This window comes from Antechinus flavipes, chromosome 4, assembly GCF_016432865.1.
Source record: "Antechinus flavipes isolate AdamAnt ecotype Samford, QLD, Australia chromosome 4, AdamAnt_v2, whole genome shotgun sequence".
NCBI classification, from domain to species: domain Eukaryota; kingdom Metazoa; phylum Chordata; class Mammalia; order Dasyuromorphia; family Dasyuridae; genus Antechinus; species Antechinus flavipes.
Genome location: NC_067401.1, coordinates 249,401,282 through 249,418,816, shown reverse-complemented (window position 1 = coordinate 249,418,816; position 17,535 = coordinate 249,401,282). Strand labels below are relative to the sequence as shown.

Sequence of the window (17,535 nt, the reverse complement as noted above, 5' to 3'; positions counted from 1 at the left end):
GGAAGATTCAAAGTGGGGGTAAGGTGAAGGCAGGGTATTAATATCCAGAAAATACTGAGGCATAAAAACAAAAGGCATCAGCAAAACATCTTTAAAAATAGCAAAAGTAAACTGGTGAATCTGGAGAGATAATACAGCCCTTAGAGGGCTAATTCCTAGTCATCTCTCTGCCATTAATTAGTTATGTGATTTTACTAATTTTGCCCCTTCTGGGTCTATTTGTATTTAAATGATGTGGCCTCTAAGTCCCTTATAATTGTTAACATTTTACACTGTTTTGATCATTATTTTTCCAATGATTACATATTGCAAGCATCTCCATCTCATTTTATAGGTTTACCCAATTAATAGAACCTTATGACATAGGTCTCAAAATGGTGAGATGAAGATCCATCCAAAGTACTGAGAAGAGAAGGCGCAAGGGGACGTATGAGAGCTGCATTCAAGAATTTGAAGGCTGACCTGTGGAAGGAGAATTAGGCTTGTCCTGTTTGTTCCCAGAGAGAAAAACAAAAACAAAAGCCATGATCAAGGGGGTAAAAACTGAAATGGGCAAATAAAGGCATAATTCCAACAAAAAAACTTTGTAATAATTCCTAGCTCCTAATCATAAAAGCTATTCAAAAGTGAATTGGGTTGCCTTAAAAGGTTATGGATTCCTATCACTGGAGAGCTTCAGGCAGAGCCTGCATTTACACTATTCGGGTATATTTTAGTGTCAATTTTTTTGTTTATGTGTTTGAATAACTGGCTACTGAGGTCCCTTTTAAATCACAAGTCTGTGATTTTTTAATTTAGATAAAAAGAAGAGTACCTTGGCTAGTTAACAGTTATTAATTAAATATTATCTCATTTTGTCCTAATAACAGTCTTGGGCGGTAGATGCTATTTTTCCTATTCTACAGATGAGGAAACTGAGGCAGACAAAGGTTAAACGAATTGCTCAAAGTCCCACAGCTAATAATTGTCCTAGGCTGGATCTACAATTCCTGACTGTACTTTGCCACCTGTTGCAACATAATAGAAAGTCCAAAGAAGAAAGGAAAAAGGATTCAAATCCTTGCTCTGACATAATACTGGCTATGTATCCTCCAGAACGTTATTTAACGTTTTAGTCCTCCAGCCAACTCTCTAAAAATTATAAAATTATAAATAACCAATTTGCATTGATTAAAGGGATTCTCCTCCCTGAGAGTACCTTATATTAATGAAATCATGGATCTGTTTTTTTTTTTTTTAAATTAAAGGAAACCAACATTGGAAGAAACTAGAATTCTGATTATTAACGAAATAGATTTTGGAGGAATGTTCACAATAAGTGATTTTTTGCCAAAATTTTGATGTTTAGTCATTTTTCAGTTGTGTCTGACTCTTGAGACCCTATTTGGAGTTTTCTTGGCTGAAGTAGTTTGCCATTTCCTTTTCCAGGTTATCTTAGAGATGACAAAACTGAAGTCAACAATGATATGAGTCACATAACTAGTAACTGAGGACAGATCTGAACTCATTAATATAAGTCTTCCTAATTTTAGGTCTTGTACCCTATTCACTTTATCATCTACCTGCCCTTTTCCAGGTTAACAGACTTTAATTATAGAACAAGGTCTAAGCTGTTAGACATCTATCAATCAATATGAATTTTTTAAGTGCTTACTAGTGTGAGTCACTGTGCTAAGATCTAAGGATACAAAGGCAAAAAATTTAAAAATATATATCTGCCTTCAAAAAACCTCTTATGAAGGGTGGAAAAAACATGTATATAAGGGAGTCTTAAGGGGAAAACAAACCTCTGCAGAAGGCAGCATCTACATTTTTAAGGGGTGAAGCTAAGAGAAAGTATACTTGGCACAAGGAATATTCTTTGTTACATTTATACTTCCTTGTAGGGGGAAGAAGAAAATAATCACTGGAAAGTTATTACAATGTTTTTCTAAAAAAATTCACAAAAATAATACTTTTCTTCCATGATACTCACTCACAGCCCCAGAATATTCTAGCTCCAGTCCAAATTAGAATGAAAGCCAGTAATGGTATATCTTAGAATATAAATCTTAGCCTTAAGTCAAATTCTAATGTTCCTTATTACTCAAAGAATTGTTTTAACCCGTGACTTCTAACATAGTAGTGCACATAAAAGAGGCATCCAAAAAAGACTACATCGAGTTATAAAACTTTAATTACTATTGGGCAAGCATTAGATACCCAGTAGTAATTAAAATATTACAGAAGAACCTTGATTAAATTGAGAATGCTTAGGGAATGGACTGTTCTAACTAAATTAGTTTTCTGGTTACCTAAGGGTTAAACATAATCGCTTTTTATTTGAATCTTATCAAGAATTTTTCTAAAATGTTGCTTTCCTGTTTTAGTAGTATATCCTAAATAGAATTTAGAGTTTCTTTGATAATTGAGAATTTGCAGTTTACTGGATCATGTTTTTGAATCACAATTATGTCCTACCACGTTACAGCTCCAATAGTAAGCTAAGAGAAAAAAATGAGAACTAAATCTGCATGTATATGTGTGGATGTATATGTAAATTTGACATCAATTTGTTTTGTCCCCATTTGATTTTTTGCCCAAAATTATAGCACCATTAAAAATTCCACTTAAGAGAAACAAGGTGGCTTAATGGGAAGAGAGAATGGGAAAAAATCTGGGTTTAAGTCCTTGTCTTTGTCATATAATGACTATTTGACCATAGGTAACTCACACAGGCCCAGGCAATTCTATAAGATTAAGCTGAAGAGAAGGTAATGACCTTTGTATTCGCTATACCAATGAAATTACAGGTCTGGGTTTTTTAGTTTTTCTTTTTTTTTTTTTAATTCCAGTTAATGAGTTTTAGTTCACTGAAATGTCACAAAACCTACTGGAGACCATCTTTCAATAATTATCCTAATAAACATAATTAAGCAGAAAGAATACTTCCAATGTACACAGAAATGTCATGAATGAGAAAGAAAAAAGACTTGTACTTACTTTGACAAACATGCATAAGAGGACAGAGAATAAACATTTATTAAGTGTCTGAGCCAAGTACTGTGCTAAGTACTTTACAAATATTATCTCATGTAATCCTCACAACAACCTGAAGTATTATTATTATTTCCATTTTATAGTTGAGGAAACTAAGGCAAACAGAAATTAAGTTTCTTGACCAGGATCATATTAACACTATTTTGTTTTATTTTGTTTAGCATTTTACTGATGTCTTCCTCTGTTGGGGAACAGTTTATTATCACTGAAAATGCTGCACAATTTCCCGTTGGAATTAATTCAGTCTGCTTTCCTTCTCTGTTCATTTCTGGATCTAATTCATTGTACGCAGATTCTATTCAAAAGATGTACTAATGGACAAAGGCCACAAATTGCCTATCCAAATGGGTATCAATATATTCTTTTTATCTACTTTTTTTTCCCCTTGTGTGGAGTACTAAATGGATCTCATTTGATTATCTGTGATCTCAGTCAGGAGGCCTCCTACAGTCTGGGGTTTGATTTAATCAGCACAATGTCATCTGCAAGTAGGAGCAACTGGAGAATTTCACCACTGATAAGGAGTTACTCTTCTATTTGAAATATGTACAAGTTATCTCCACAACAACAGTAAATATCTCTAAGGAGCCCAGAATACAGAATCTTGAACTACTCTACACAATTATCTCTATAGTTGCATCTACCAAGGAATCTTACATTAGGTTAAAATACTCATGGGAGTTAACTTGTTAGTGATACCATATGGTTCCAAATCATGGGAACATCACAATCTTCAAAACATCAAAACTAGGTAACCCAAAACACAATCAAGAAAGATATAATTTAAGTAGGCCATAGTAAAAGTTCATGATGAAATAAAGTATAAAGATGACAGAACATAAAACGTTCATTACATAAAAATTAAAAATTTGCACAACCAAAACCAATGCGGCTAAAATTAGAAAAGAAACTAGCAACCAGGAAAAGAATATTTGCAGCAATTTTTTTTTCTGACAGAAGACATTTTTAAGATGCATAGGGAACCAATTCAAAATTATAATAAGATCCATTCACCAACTGATATATGGTCCAAGGATACAAATTGGCAGTTCTCAAAAGATATCAAAAGCTATCTAACACATATATAAATATATGTATATGTTAAATATACATAGCTATACATATAGATATCTATAAACTTCAGATAATTAATGATTAGGGAAAATGCAAATTACTCTGAGATTCTACCTCAAAGCTATCAGATTTGACAATGAGAAAAAAAAAAAAGAAAAATGGCAAGTGTTGGAAGAGTTAGGGATTTACAGATTGGTTTAGCTATTCTGGAAAATTGGAATTAGAATAAAAAAGTCATGCCAGCTAAGTGATAAAGTGAATAAAGTACTGACCCTGAAGTTAAAAACTGAGTTCAAAACGGGCCTCAAATCACTTGACACTTACTATCTGTATGACTCTGAGCAAGTCATTTAAGCCCAACTGCCTCTCATATACACAAAAAAAGTCACTGAACAGTACATACCCTATGACTTCTCAGAGATGCCGCTATTGATTTTTACTATTGAGAAATTAAATAAAAAGGAAAAGGATTCATATGTACAAAAATATTTATATAGCCACTCTTTAAGTAGTGGCAATGCACTAAAGAAATGCTTATCAGATGAGAAATGGGTGAATAAATTATGCATATGAATGTAAGAGAATATATTATACTATATGAATGTCTAAAGAGATGGCTTTATCTTAAAGAATGGGAAAATATGATAATATGTTAAAAGGATGGCAGGGTCAAAAGAGGATATTGTTTTCTTTTGGAGAGAAAGACCTGGATGTGTTCACAGGCAATAAGCAAAAAAAATATCATATAAGAAGTTTAAAGATTAAAAAAGACTGGTGATTTTTTTGGGAATCAATCACCTGGAAAAAAACCTATACTTTAAGATTCACTAAGTAACATGACAATAAATTTAAAAAATAATAATTTGAAATCCCTGGAAATAATATTTGTGACTGCATATATATTAGTTTGTTTTACTATTTTGCCTATATCCTGATGGGCAATTTAATTACCCCTATGCTTCACTACAATCCATATTTCTAAATAAAACCATTACCAATAACAAAAAGAGAGATGACTTTAGAGAAACCTGAGAAAATTTTTGTGAGTTGAGGCAGAATGAAATAGCAGAGCAAGAGAACAATCTTTATAATAAGAACATTATAAATGTAAATAATTTTTAAGGGACTTAAAAATTCTGATCAATGTAATGACCACACTATTATCAAAAGACTGAAGAAAAATGTCAACCCACCTCCTTACTAAGAAGAGACAGAGTCAAGATGGCGAAAGAAACATACATTTTTAGACATGGACAATGTGGGAATTGGTTTTGCATGGACTATACATATTTGTTACAAGGGTTTTATTTTACTTTTAAATTGGTCACATAGGAGGGAAATTAATATTGGGCTATTATACCATAACCAATTAACTTGTGATCCATACTTTTTCCTATTTTTGACAAGACCCTACCTCTGAACAAGCTAAACAATCTCTGAAGGCCTTGGATCAGAGTAAAGTGATCACTCCTACCCCCCAAGGCATCTGCTCCTTAATTAGTTTGGGTGGGCCCCATCCAAGTGGGACCCTTTCTTCTTAGTCTATAAATGTTCCCAGTTTGCATAAGACTCTATCAAAGAAGTAGGAATCTAGTCCTTGTTTCGTTCATTAAAGTTTGGGGTGACCCAGTTTATAAATGGGAGAAATAGCCAAATAAAAGGGAGAAAACCTGATTGAGATGCCTTATGTTTTTCTTGTTAAGAATGTTAGCAACTGAGACATTCCTTAGGAGTCAGAAGTATGTGATTGACCACATCTGAGGGCTGATCCACTGCTTTTCTCAATGTGAGGAAGTGAGAACTTTTATTCTAGCTCCTCATTAAAATATCTATCAATCAGAATTGCCATAGGAGGTCCCAATGATATAGTGCCAAGCCAATTAGAAGGAAGGTTCATGTAAGTATAAAAGACTTGGTCAGCTCTCACTCAAAGTCTTTGGTGAAAATGGTGGCCCCTATGAGCTTTCTTTGTTACCAGGCCACAGGGCCCTCAGAAAAGTGCCACAGTCTGCTTCTGTTAAATAGGGAAATTGAGGCAAACAGAGGTTAAGTGGCTAGGCCAGTATTACCCAGCTAGTTAAGTATTTAGAGGCCAAATCTGAACTCCTTCCAGTCTAGGCCCATTGTTTTATCTACTTAGCCACCAGCTCTGTTTTAAAGGAAAAAGACTAAAATCACACAGGGTAAAAAAAAAACTTGAGTTGTAATCTGCACTGGTACAGGCTATCCCAGGTCCAGGGAATTTATCCAAGGTATAAAAACTGCTGTGTTTTTATTGACAGGCATTGTATCAGTATCTGTTTATCACATAAAATTGAGCTACTTCTTGTCCAGAAAAGTTACTTCTATTTATCCAGGTACTAATCTTCTGCTTTCCATGCTATTAAATCCAAGAGGACAAGGAGCTATTTCCACATCTATTTTTTTTTTTTTTTTGATTGATAGGAATTTGAAACAACATAGTGTGACTATCACCCTCTATATTTAAGTCTAGTCTAATAATTTGATCTGGCTTGTGAGAAAGGTTCTTTGTTGATCTTTGCCTAGCACAATGCCTGGCACAAAATAGGTGCTTGATAAAATGGTTGGTTGATTAACTGATTTACTTTCCTCTGATATGAGAGTTTTATAACAATGCTGAGAGATGCTTCCTATCAATCCCCTTCTAATGAAAAAGTAAACAACTTCCAAAAGACCCAAGGGTACAGGAAGCCCTCTGAAGACCAGCTTAGTTCTAGGCTATCCTGATGATTCAAATCAATTTCTAAATAAGCTTTTAGTATTCTTGCATTGAAACTGATCTAGGAGAATGTCCTAGAGGAGAACCAATGATGCAGTAGAGCACCATTTGACTAGATTTTTATTCTTGGATGTTTAGCATGTTGATTGAACACATAATGGGCCTTAAAGGAAAAAACTGAATTATGCTCTTCCAAACTTCTGTGAATTAATCCAACTAATCCAATAACTATGTCTACTGTAACTATTACTGGGAATAATAGTCTTGGTGGTACCAATCAGGAGGGACCTATTAAGGGAACAAGTCCAAAATAAAAGCTTAGCACTGTTATAAATTCCTTCTACAAGCTGTGTGAGCTATGTGAAGCAGGTTTCCTGCTTCCCTGGGCTATGATGCATTAAGATCAGCCAAAAATACTGAACAGAAAGGTTCAATGTCAAGTCCCTGAACTTCATTTGGAAGGTAAACAAAAAACAATTATGTAGAGTCAGGAGTGTTTTCTTTTCCCCAAAATTTTAATGAGCATTCAATGTGACCCAGCAAGAGAAAGAGGCAAACTCATCATAAAGTTTATAACTTGGGGAATCTAATGCCATTTTCCCTTTGAGTTTTAATCAATCAAAATGTAAAGTGAATCATATAAAAGCAAATTAATAAAATTTGTACTGTGTATTTGAATCAATAAAAGTTGGTTCATATTTTTAACTAAACCATCCTACATTCAAAATTAAAGTCAGAACAAAACATGTCCTTTTAAAAAGTATTTTGTAAATGAGAAAGAAAAAATTTCATCTGCAATTAGAACTTAGAGGTCAAGTTTGCTGAAGGTTAACAGCTGAACAAATACTCCCTTTGACACCTTTAAAAATTCAGCTTTGTCCACTGAGATAATTTAATCATAACTAGAGCTTAGTCAGGACTTTTTAATGTTCATTGATAAAAATGAAATTTAACTGTTATTTTGCAACTATAGAAATTCTCTTTTCAAAAATTTTTATACTTGACTTTAAACAGCAAAAACAAATAGACAGTTAAAACTACTTATAACTGAAAATTATTTTACATGTATAACATCTGCATTTATTATTAGGAGTAGTACTCCTTTGATATTTCCCTTCAGATTTTGTCATTATATCATTGGCACTAAATATAATATGTTTTACAAAGCAGGTGCTTAGGAGATTTTTGTTAAATTACAGGGTAGTGACAAGTTCCTGAGCTTCAGGTTGTCGTGGAAAGTAAACAAAAACAACTGTGCAGAATCAATAGCGTTTTCTTTTTTTTTTTTTTTTCTCAGTAATATTTTATTTTTCCAGATACATGTAAAGATACTTTTCAACATTCATTTTTGTAAGATTTTGTGTTCCAAATTTTTCTCCTCTTTATCTCCTTCCTCTTCAAGACAGCAATCTGATATGTTAAACATATGCAATCCTCTTAAACATATTTCCATAGAATAGTGTTTTCTTTTGCCTAAAATTTTAATATTCAAATGATAAAGGATCACAGATCAAGAATTATAAAGGATCTCAAAGATCATTTGGCTTATTTTGTATATGAGAATACTGAGAACTAAAGAGGATAAACCAAAGTCACAAAAGTAGTAAAGGAATCTGGTTCCAATTCCAAACCCTTTCCACTGTACCTAGTGCATTTTTTTTTCTCTTAAATAATCATAGTATGTATAGTGTTCTAGAACTGCTTTATTTACATTAAGTCATAACATTCTTTCCATATTATCAATTGTTAAACCAGTTCTTGCCTCATCCACCTATAAAAACAGGAAAGCATTCATTTTACTCACTTATACTTCAAGATTGATTGATTGTATTTTAATATGAATGAGTTTCAAAGTTTCAATTACACCAGTATATAAACTTTAAGCTATTTCTTTTATTTCTCCATAAAACAACCATTCCTGAACCTTCTTCATGATGTAGAGATGGCTCTGAATCTTCAAAAAGCTTTGGGTACTACCAAGCTGGAAAGGATTCAAGTAAAAGTCAGATGGTAGATTGAATGTATATATTGTTTGAAGAACAATTTATTTAAGCTTGGAAAGGTTCATTACCATAACTGATGAATTTTGGGGGCATAACAGACTCTCAAAGACCACCTTCTTCCAGAGAAAGGCAGTGACTTATATACTTCATTGATCAATCACAGATACCGGATATACTGAGGTATCTGTCATTGCAGACTTTGACCCTAGTTTAAAATTTTTCTGAAGCAGAAAGGAAATTATTTTTCTCCCTGGAGAAATCTCTGTAATTCCTAATTTTTTTAAATTACAATTGATGTATTAGTATCTAGAAGCAAATGCCCATATCAGCCAATCTAGAAAGTATTCTTAGGCCCAGTCTATCATTTCTACTTTAGATTGTAAAGTTTCTGACAAAGAAATGTGTCTTTATGACATGTCCTTTTTATTAGCAGAAGTATTAATTTATACAGTTTAATAGTAAGTACCATAAGGACAGAAGATAGAAGCACAGGATTCAAAGTTGAATGGGACCTTAGAATCACCTGAGCCAACTTTCTCCTTTTACAGATGAGACTAATGAGGTCAAAAAGGCTAAGTGATTTAGTGAAGGTTACTCAGATACCAAAAAGCCAAGCCAGGTAACAACTCAAGATTTTGTGACTATATGTTCAGTGCTTTCCACACTCTACAAATTCATGTCCTCTGATTTGTTGGTATTCTCTTTCATTCCACTCTGACCATTCTACGCAATAGCATTTAGTATAGTGCTATACATAAAATAAGGAGAAGCAAGATTTTTTGAATGATTATTATTGCAACTTCCTCCTTTTAATTTTAAAAAAGCCTATTAATATTACCTTTTCAAATACTTTAAGGCCTCCATTTTCTGGGGAGAACTGAGATTGTCACTTTCTCAGATCTATCTTAAGCTGTTTGTACTTCACTTAACATGTTCTAGGAAATAAAAGGGATCAAGCATTTATTAAGTACCCACTATATGCCAGGTACTGTGCCAAGAACTTGACAATATCTTCTCATTTTACTTACCCAACAGCACTGAGATAAGTGATATTATTGTCTTCATTTGACAGTTAAGGACCCCAAAGCAGTTAGAAGTTAAGTGACTTTCCCAATGTCCCATAGCTTGAGATCTGATTTGAACTCAAGACTTCTTGATTTCAGGACCAGTATAGGTCTAATATTTAAATGAATGGCCACTTATTAGGATTATACCAACTTTCATTTACATAATATATATACAATTTTCAAATATATACAATATCACAGAATATTTTATTACTTCACAGTGAAATAGGTTTTGTCAATGTTAAGAGTGCATGCATGTGTGTACATAAACAATAGCACATTAGATAAATTATAACTATAAATGTATATTTTATGTGTATATGTGCAAATATATACACACATCTAAATTCACATAAAGCAATATAATATATATCTGCATATGTGTATATGCTATATATAATATATAAAATGTATGTATATGTACAATATAAAATTAAAGTTACAATTTATCCATTGTGCCACTCTGGTCTGTACTGCCTGTATATGTGTCACATTTTCCCCCAACTTTTACTAGATTATATATTTCAGGAAGGCAGGTATCTCCTGCCTCAAGTCTCATAAGCACTTACAATGTCTCTTCAATTCCATTTCCTCTACAGTTCAATATACATCAAATCCCTCTGGGACAGATGATTCCTTAGGGATGGATAGAAGAATCCCTGGGATTCCCTCTTCCCAAATCTCTTGACAATGAAACTCAGAATCTGGAGCCTCACGGAAATGACGGAATTGACAGAATTGCCTAAAGTCACACGAATTAGAATAGGGTGCGAGAATTTTAACTTGCAATCACTGTTCAAAGTTAGGCCTGGTTAGTCCAATTTTTTGTTTTGTTTTGTTTTTTTCTGTTGTGGCATTATCAGTGTGAAGATTCCCAGTACCAAGAAATTCCTCCATTGACACAGAGAAACTCATCTGCAATTTATCAAGTTGGAAAGATGTTTGGGGGCATTGAAAGCTTAATTATCTTGCTCAAAGTGACATAGCTAGTATATGTCAGAGGCCAGATTTGAAAGTAGGTCTTCTTGATACCAAGCAAACTCTCTATTCACTAAGCCACAATGCTTCTCTTTTTAAGCAGCCCCTGATAAATTACTTACTTGGCTCAATCTAGTTCTTACCTCAGCTATCTAAGACTCTGCCAAAGCCAAAGTAACTTACAGAGCCAACTATTTATTCTTCCAGAGTCCAATCATGGTAAGATCATGTCATTTTTGTTCATTTGGGACAACTAAGACTGTGTGTGTGTGTGTGTGTGTGTGTGTGTGTGTGTGTGTACTCTTTTCTGGAAAGAACTAAAACCTCTAGGTTTTATGAAGAATGAAATTGTGAATATGATCACTATGTTTATTTGAGGGGGAGAAACTGGGCTTTATTTCCAGGCTTATAACTAGTAGGAGAGCAATAAGTCCCCATTAATTCTGCCCAGCCAGATGACCCAGGTGACCTAAATGAAATCTATAAACAGCTCATTATTTCTTGGAATAATTATTAATTCCTGTATTTGGGTACAGTCTCCAGAATTACCAAAAAATCAGTATTGAATTATTACAGAAAAAGTGAACTATTGGTTAATGGGATAGGATATTACCGTTAGGCAGCCTCAATGAATGTCTATTGTTTGAAACCTGAAAAGAATCAGTGTTTATACAGAAGTCCATTGAAATGGATAATTAGTTTTCATTAGCTGTGAGTATACAACTGCTAAGTATTTCTAACTGTTCATGCCAAGCTCTGTTAGAATACCTGTAAGGCATTATATTGAACAGAATACAGATGCCACAGAGTTAAACACTAAAGAAAAGAAATAAAGGTACTTTAAGGACCTATCTACACAAAATAATGGACTTTATTCAGGAAATTATCCAGATTCAGTCAATTCACAAAGAAGAAAAGACTCAGTGGGGGAAAGAGAGCTGCCCTTAAGCACTGAAAGGGATGTAATGAGGAAAAGTAAGATTAGACTTTTTAGCCTCAGTGGGAAGAACAAGGACAAATGGGTGAAAGTTACAAAGTGGCAGATTAGGCCTGATACAAGGAAAAACTTTGCTAGTGGAAAAGTCTACCTCTGGAAGCACTGGCTTATACCTCACAAGTAGAAGCTTGAGTGACCACTTATCAACTATGTGGCAGTGGAAATTCTTTGGAGGGTATGGATTGGGCTATATCAGTGGTTCTCAAGGTCCAGGGAAGCTGAAGGTTTCCAAGACCCTTACTTTCATGGAGTTCACATTTCAAAACTATTTTAATAAACTAAGACATTTTAATTTCTACTACAGTAAATAGAGATAGATATAATGCCCATAAACAAAAGTTCTTAGTAAAGGATCCTCAATTTTTAAGAACATAAAGAGTTTGAGAACCTCTAGCCTGGATGATCCCTAAAGTCCCTTCCATCTCTATGATTCATGATTGAAAGGATGAATGTTAGTGCTTATAAGAGATCTTGAGATCATCCAGTCACAGCCCTTTATTCTATATATTCCCTAGCTTGAATTTAAAAACTTCAAGGGCCCAGAGGGGTGAAGCAATTTGTCCAGTATAGGGCATCACTGAGTGGCAAGACAAGGATGAGAACTTAGATCTCCTAATTCCCAGTCCAGTGTTCTTTTCAATGAAAAGAAATGTTTTTTTTGTTTTTTAAAGAGAGAAAGAAAGATTTGGTCATACATAACTACTTTGATTTGCATTACCCATGAATCCAGTTATTAATATGACAAGTTAATTCCTGACAATCAGGCCTAGGTCTAGCCTGAATCTCTAGAAGACATTACTACCCTTCCTTTAGTAAATAAAAACTCATGAACAGAATTATTAAAGCACAGGGGGCAGGGATAAAAGTGAAAGCCTTCTAACGTCCTCACTGAAGGATACATTTAGACAGTCATTGTCACTCCTAAGACAGACTCTTCTCAGAAACATGATTTGTGACTTAATGGGGAAATTTATAGTAAATAGGTATGACTAAGCAGCAGCAAAAGAAACAAAATTACAAAAACCTCACACAAACCTCCCTAGCCAAAATGATAACTTCCCACCATTTTTCTCTGGGCAAATGCCTCAGTATTCTGGAGTTGATTTCTCTTGTAATTAAAATGCTTATGATGGTTTATAAGCCATCACAGCCTATATTTAATTCCACCAATCCCTTTGGGAAAGAATCCACTATAAAATTACTCCACCCAAGTACAGGGCAAGAAATTAGTGAAACCCCTTCATTTCTTTAGGCATGTTAAGATTCTTGTCTTAATGAAGCATTTGTTAATATTAGGATATGCTTATAAATTTAATATGAACTTTTAACTGCCCATTCAAGAAATTTAAATTGCACTAACTCTAGTACAGATTACTCCTGCAGTATGAGATGTCAACTCAATTTTTTTAAAGGAAAACTCTCTGGCTCTTTAAATGAGACTTGCTCTCCTCACTGCTTTTATCCCAAGGCTAAAACATACAGTAACAACTATCTCCAAATAGCAGCTAAAATATATATATGGCATATATTCAAACCCCATCTCTACTATTTAATACCTGGGTAACTTTGAACAAATTTTTCATACTTCTGGATCTGTTTCTTCATCTGTAAAATGAAGAAAATTGGATTCCAAAATCTCCAAGTCTTTCCCAGTCTTAAATCTACGATCCTTTGGGTGTGGAACATTATCAGTTATGGTTAATGTGTTGCTAAGTTTCCCTGAGGTTTTTTTTTTTCTTTTTCCTTGTTATAAGGAATCACTCTGAGTAAGGGAGGGAGAAGAAAAATATTTTGGAAATAAAGGTATTGGAAAAACAAATTATATCTACCTCTCTATATAGATTTATTTTTAATCCTGTCTCTGGTATTCTTCTCTGTCACCTTGGGAAAGTCACTGTACCTCCCAGAAATTCAATTTCCTTATCGGTAACATGATATGGCTGGATTAGATCAAAGGTTCTTAACCTTTTTGTGTGTCAAGGAAGGAAACACTAAATTTCAATTAGATGTTAGGAGGAATCAAGATGTGAATTTATTTTTCCTTCTAATTTCACAAACCCCCTAAAATCTATTCAGAGATCTTTTGGAGGGTTCTGGACACCTAGACTAGATATTCTTTGAGATCCCTTCTAGATCTAAATTCTAAATTACTAAGAGATAAATGTCCAGCATGGCCAGAGATAAATCAAGCAAGAATATGTAACTGAAACAAACATTTATTACATTTTTAGGTATCACTAAAGGGAGGAACTACTTTTATGAGTGACCATTAAAAACTGACAGAGCAGGAAAAACCTGGTTTGCCTTTCTTTGGACCCAGACAAAGCTGCAGAAATATATTGGAGGAAGGTAGTGTGGAACAGAAGGGAGGAGGTTCCCATTTAAATGTTTCCTTTGGGAGCTAAATTTAAAAACAAAACAATGGACTTGGCATAGCCAATGAAAAAATGGTTAAAAGACTCAAGATGCAAAGGAGAACACTAGAAAAAAGAAAATTTTCTCTGATGTGCTCCCAAAAGGCATTGCCAAGAAGCATTGTTCATCCTCTTGTCCCTCACCCCCAATTCTTGAGTCCCATACAGTCCAAGAGTGTGATCTACAAGCATTGGGTCTCAGATCAGTGGACTTGGATAACTTACTACTTTAGTGTGACCTTGGCCAAGTCAATTCATCCCAGTGATGGGGTTGGGAAAGATCATCCCTAAAATCCATTCTAACCCTAAATCTAGGAATTAGGGGATTGATTGGAGTCAGGGAAGAGGAGAGCCAATAGCCATCTTCGTCTTCCCCTCTGGAAGGAATTCTGATTCAGAGGTAGAAAACCTATGTTGCAATCTCTCCAATGTCTCTTATTCCCTGAGGGACTATGGATATTTACCTTGATGGACCTCAGTTTCTTCATCTGCCAGGCACATGATGATTAATCAATGCTTGATGATTGATTAGGGAGTCGTATTAGATCCAGTTTTAACTCTATGATATGATAATCAGGTGGAAAGAAGAGAGTTTCCAAAAACTCGAAGGGGACTGCTTGGTCCCTTGTAGACAAGAGTGCTAAATTTGAAGTCAAAACTCCCGTAGTGCTCTCATTTTTTATCTAAGTAGAAAATATTTAAACCCAGTCCCTTAACCTTTTCTGGAACTGTTTCTTCATCTGTGAAAGGAAGGAATGGGACTGGATAATCTCCGAGATTCCTTACAGCTTTAAATGTATGACCCTATAGGTGGGGAAGGAATGAGGCAGGAGAACTCTCTTTCCTAGAGGGAGGAATGTGGGATCTGGAGTCAGGAACTCGAGGCTCAAATATCGATTTTTTCACGGACTCCCTGCCTGACCTTGGACATGTCGTTTCCCTTTTTTGGGCCTCTCAGTTTCCCTACCTGTAAACTGAGGTGAAGAGGCTGGACTTCAAGACCCCAAAGGTCCCTCCTAGCTATAGACCCAGTTATCTTCTCCCAGACTGTAACCTCGGAGTGGGTTTATAGGTGGAGCTGCCAAGTTCCCACCTTCTCTTTCTCATTTGCAAAGTTTGGCTCCCGCCCCGCCGGGAGCCGGGCTAGGGACCCATTACGGCCAGGGAACAGCCACGGTCTCCGGTGGTCCCCAATCCGGGCAGGGCTGCTCCTCCTCACCCTCCAGCGCCCCTGCTTCACTCACCGCCACAAAGCCTGAGGAGGAGGCGATGAACACTCGGATGACCATCGTCTCACTTCATCCGCTGCCCCTTACTTGAGAGGAGACTGGAGGGCTGAGAGCTGGACAGTCGGGGTTGGACCCCCCAGCGACTTTTCGCCCGGTTGGAGGCAGGGTGCGGATGGGGGAGACGGTGCTCCAACGGGAGGCGCGAGCGCGGGCTGAGGATGCGGAGCGGAACGAGTACTGCAGCCTGACGTCTCAGAGGACTACGGGATCTGGCTTCGACCAGCGCCAGCCGGGAGATAAAAGCCCAGCTCCAGCCCAGCCGCCAGCCTAGGGAGATACGCGGGAGGGGCGGGGGCGGGGAAGGAGGCGAGCCGCAGGGGCTGGCGGGACTTGTAGTTTGACCCATTGCCTGAGAGGTGTGGAAGGAGGCTTTCCGCCAAGGTTGGTGAGGAGCAGTAAAAATTGATTTCAAAGGACAGCCAAAGAGAATTGTACTAGAAGGGACTTCGCTTGGTACTTGGCTCCTACTTTTTTTGCTGAGGATGAAACTAAAGCCGAACAGGGAATATTCCTGAACTCCTTAAACCTCAGTTTCCTCCCTTGTAAAATGGGATGGGTGGTTAGGGAAGATGTGGTGATGGGGGAGAGGGGGAAAGAGGGGGAAGGGAAAAAAGACTATGATCGTCAAAGTTACTTGTCCAAGGTCACACACGTAGCAAGTGGAAGACTTTGAATTTGAACCCTAGAATCCAAATTTGACACTTAATACTCTTTCCATTTATTCTGACCAGGAAAGTCACTGATGATAAATTTAAAAAAAAAAAAAAAAAGGGGGGGGGGGGGGAAAAGGCAAAATAAATAAACTCCTGGTGGGCAGTTCTCGAGTAGGTGGACTTGTGTAATTCTTAGGAACCCCACTTTGAAAACTCGTCCCAGAATCGGTCAGGCGGATGCTTCCTGGAGGGGAGATAGGCTAGGGCCGCCAATGTTAGAACTGTTTGTTCTATAGATTGCTCTGTAACTAGTTAAAATTTATGAGGGTTTTTTCCGTTCATTTTGAAAGTTGGAAATGTAATCAATTTTTTTTTAATAGGAAAACTGTGACGAGAAATATTGAGAACCTTGAAATACATAAATACAAAGTACATAAAAAGTGGAAATCACTCTGGTAGGGTTTTACTTCATTGCAAGTAATTTCTAAAGTTGAGATAAATGTGTGCCTTTTTTAATTACAGATTTTCCAGCACATTTTTCCAGGGAGTTGTTATTGAATAAATGCACTTTGTTCACCATTGATTTCAACTGTGCAAAATGGCAATTCATCCATACCTGGCTACCTTGTGAAACTTCTGTGTCCTCCCATAAATCTTTCTCAGGGATCCACCCAATGTTCTGAGAAGCCATCTTTGAATTCTCTTTATATTGAATGGATACCAGTGAAACAAGGAGGATGTCCATTTATCATCCCTATTCCCTCATGTCACACATGTATGCCATTTGTTATTGTTAATACTTCAGGAAAATTCTATGATCAAAAAAAAAAAAAAAATACAAGGCTCTTCCTCGGTAGTGAAAATGAACCATTTTCTACCTGTAGTCCTATATTTACTTTCTTATCTCAGCAGGGAAGGTTAGCCCAGTTCTAGTAAAATGTTAATTAATACCTAGGGCGGAGGGATCTACAGAAAGAAAGAGGAAGAGAGAGACACACAGAAACCCAGAGACAATCAGAGACTAGAAGGAGAGACTGAAAGAGCCAGAGATATAGAGAGAAAATGAGAGAGCACAGGCAATTTGGTAACCTTCCAAAATAAATACTGATAAAGGGTTGTCATTGTAAGAGAATGCTCTATTTGGTCTCAGAGGGCAAAATAAGGAACAAAGGGTAAAATTTGCAGAGTATGATTTAAACTATAAGGGAAATTTCCTTAACAAGAGATGTCTTAAAGAGGAATGTGATGCTTTGGAAAGTAGTGAATAACCCTTTTCTGGAG

General features: G+C 35.9%; 1 protein-coding gene across 3 annotated transcripts in view; it reads right to left on the bottom strand.

Moving 5' to 3' along the window:
* SH3BGRL2 (SH3 domain binding glutamate rich protein like 2) overlaps positions 1–15,655 on the bottom strand; it is a 94,069-nt gene extending 78,414 nt beyond the window's left edge. For 2 of the 3 annotated variants that reach the window (XM_051997312.1, XM_051997314.1), the window contains exon 1: positions 15,557–15,655. In XM_051997312.1, the coding sequence (XP_051853272.1) occupies positions 15,557–15,601 (45 nt within the window). In that variant the 5' untranslated portion in view covers positions 15,602–15,655. Of the gene's footprint in view, positions 1–14,776; positions 14,816–15,556 lie in introns of those variants that run through there. The other variant, XM_051997313.1, reaches the window with a different exon arrangement.
* Positions 15,656–17,535: the final 1,880 nt, after the last annotated feature.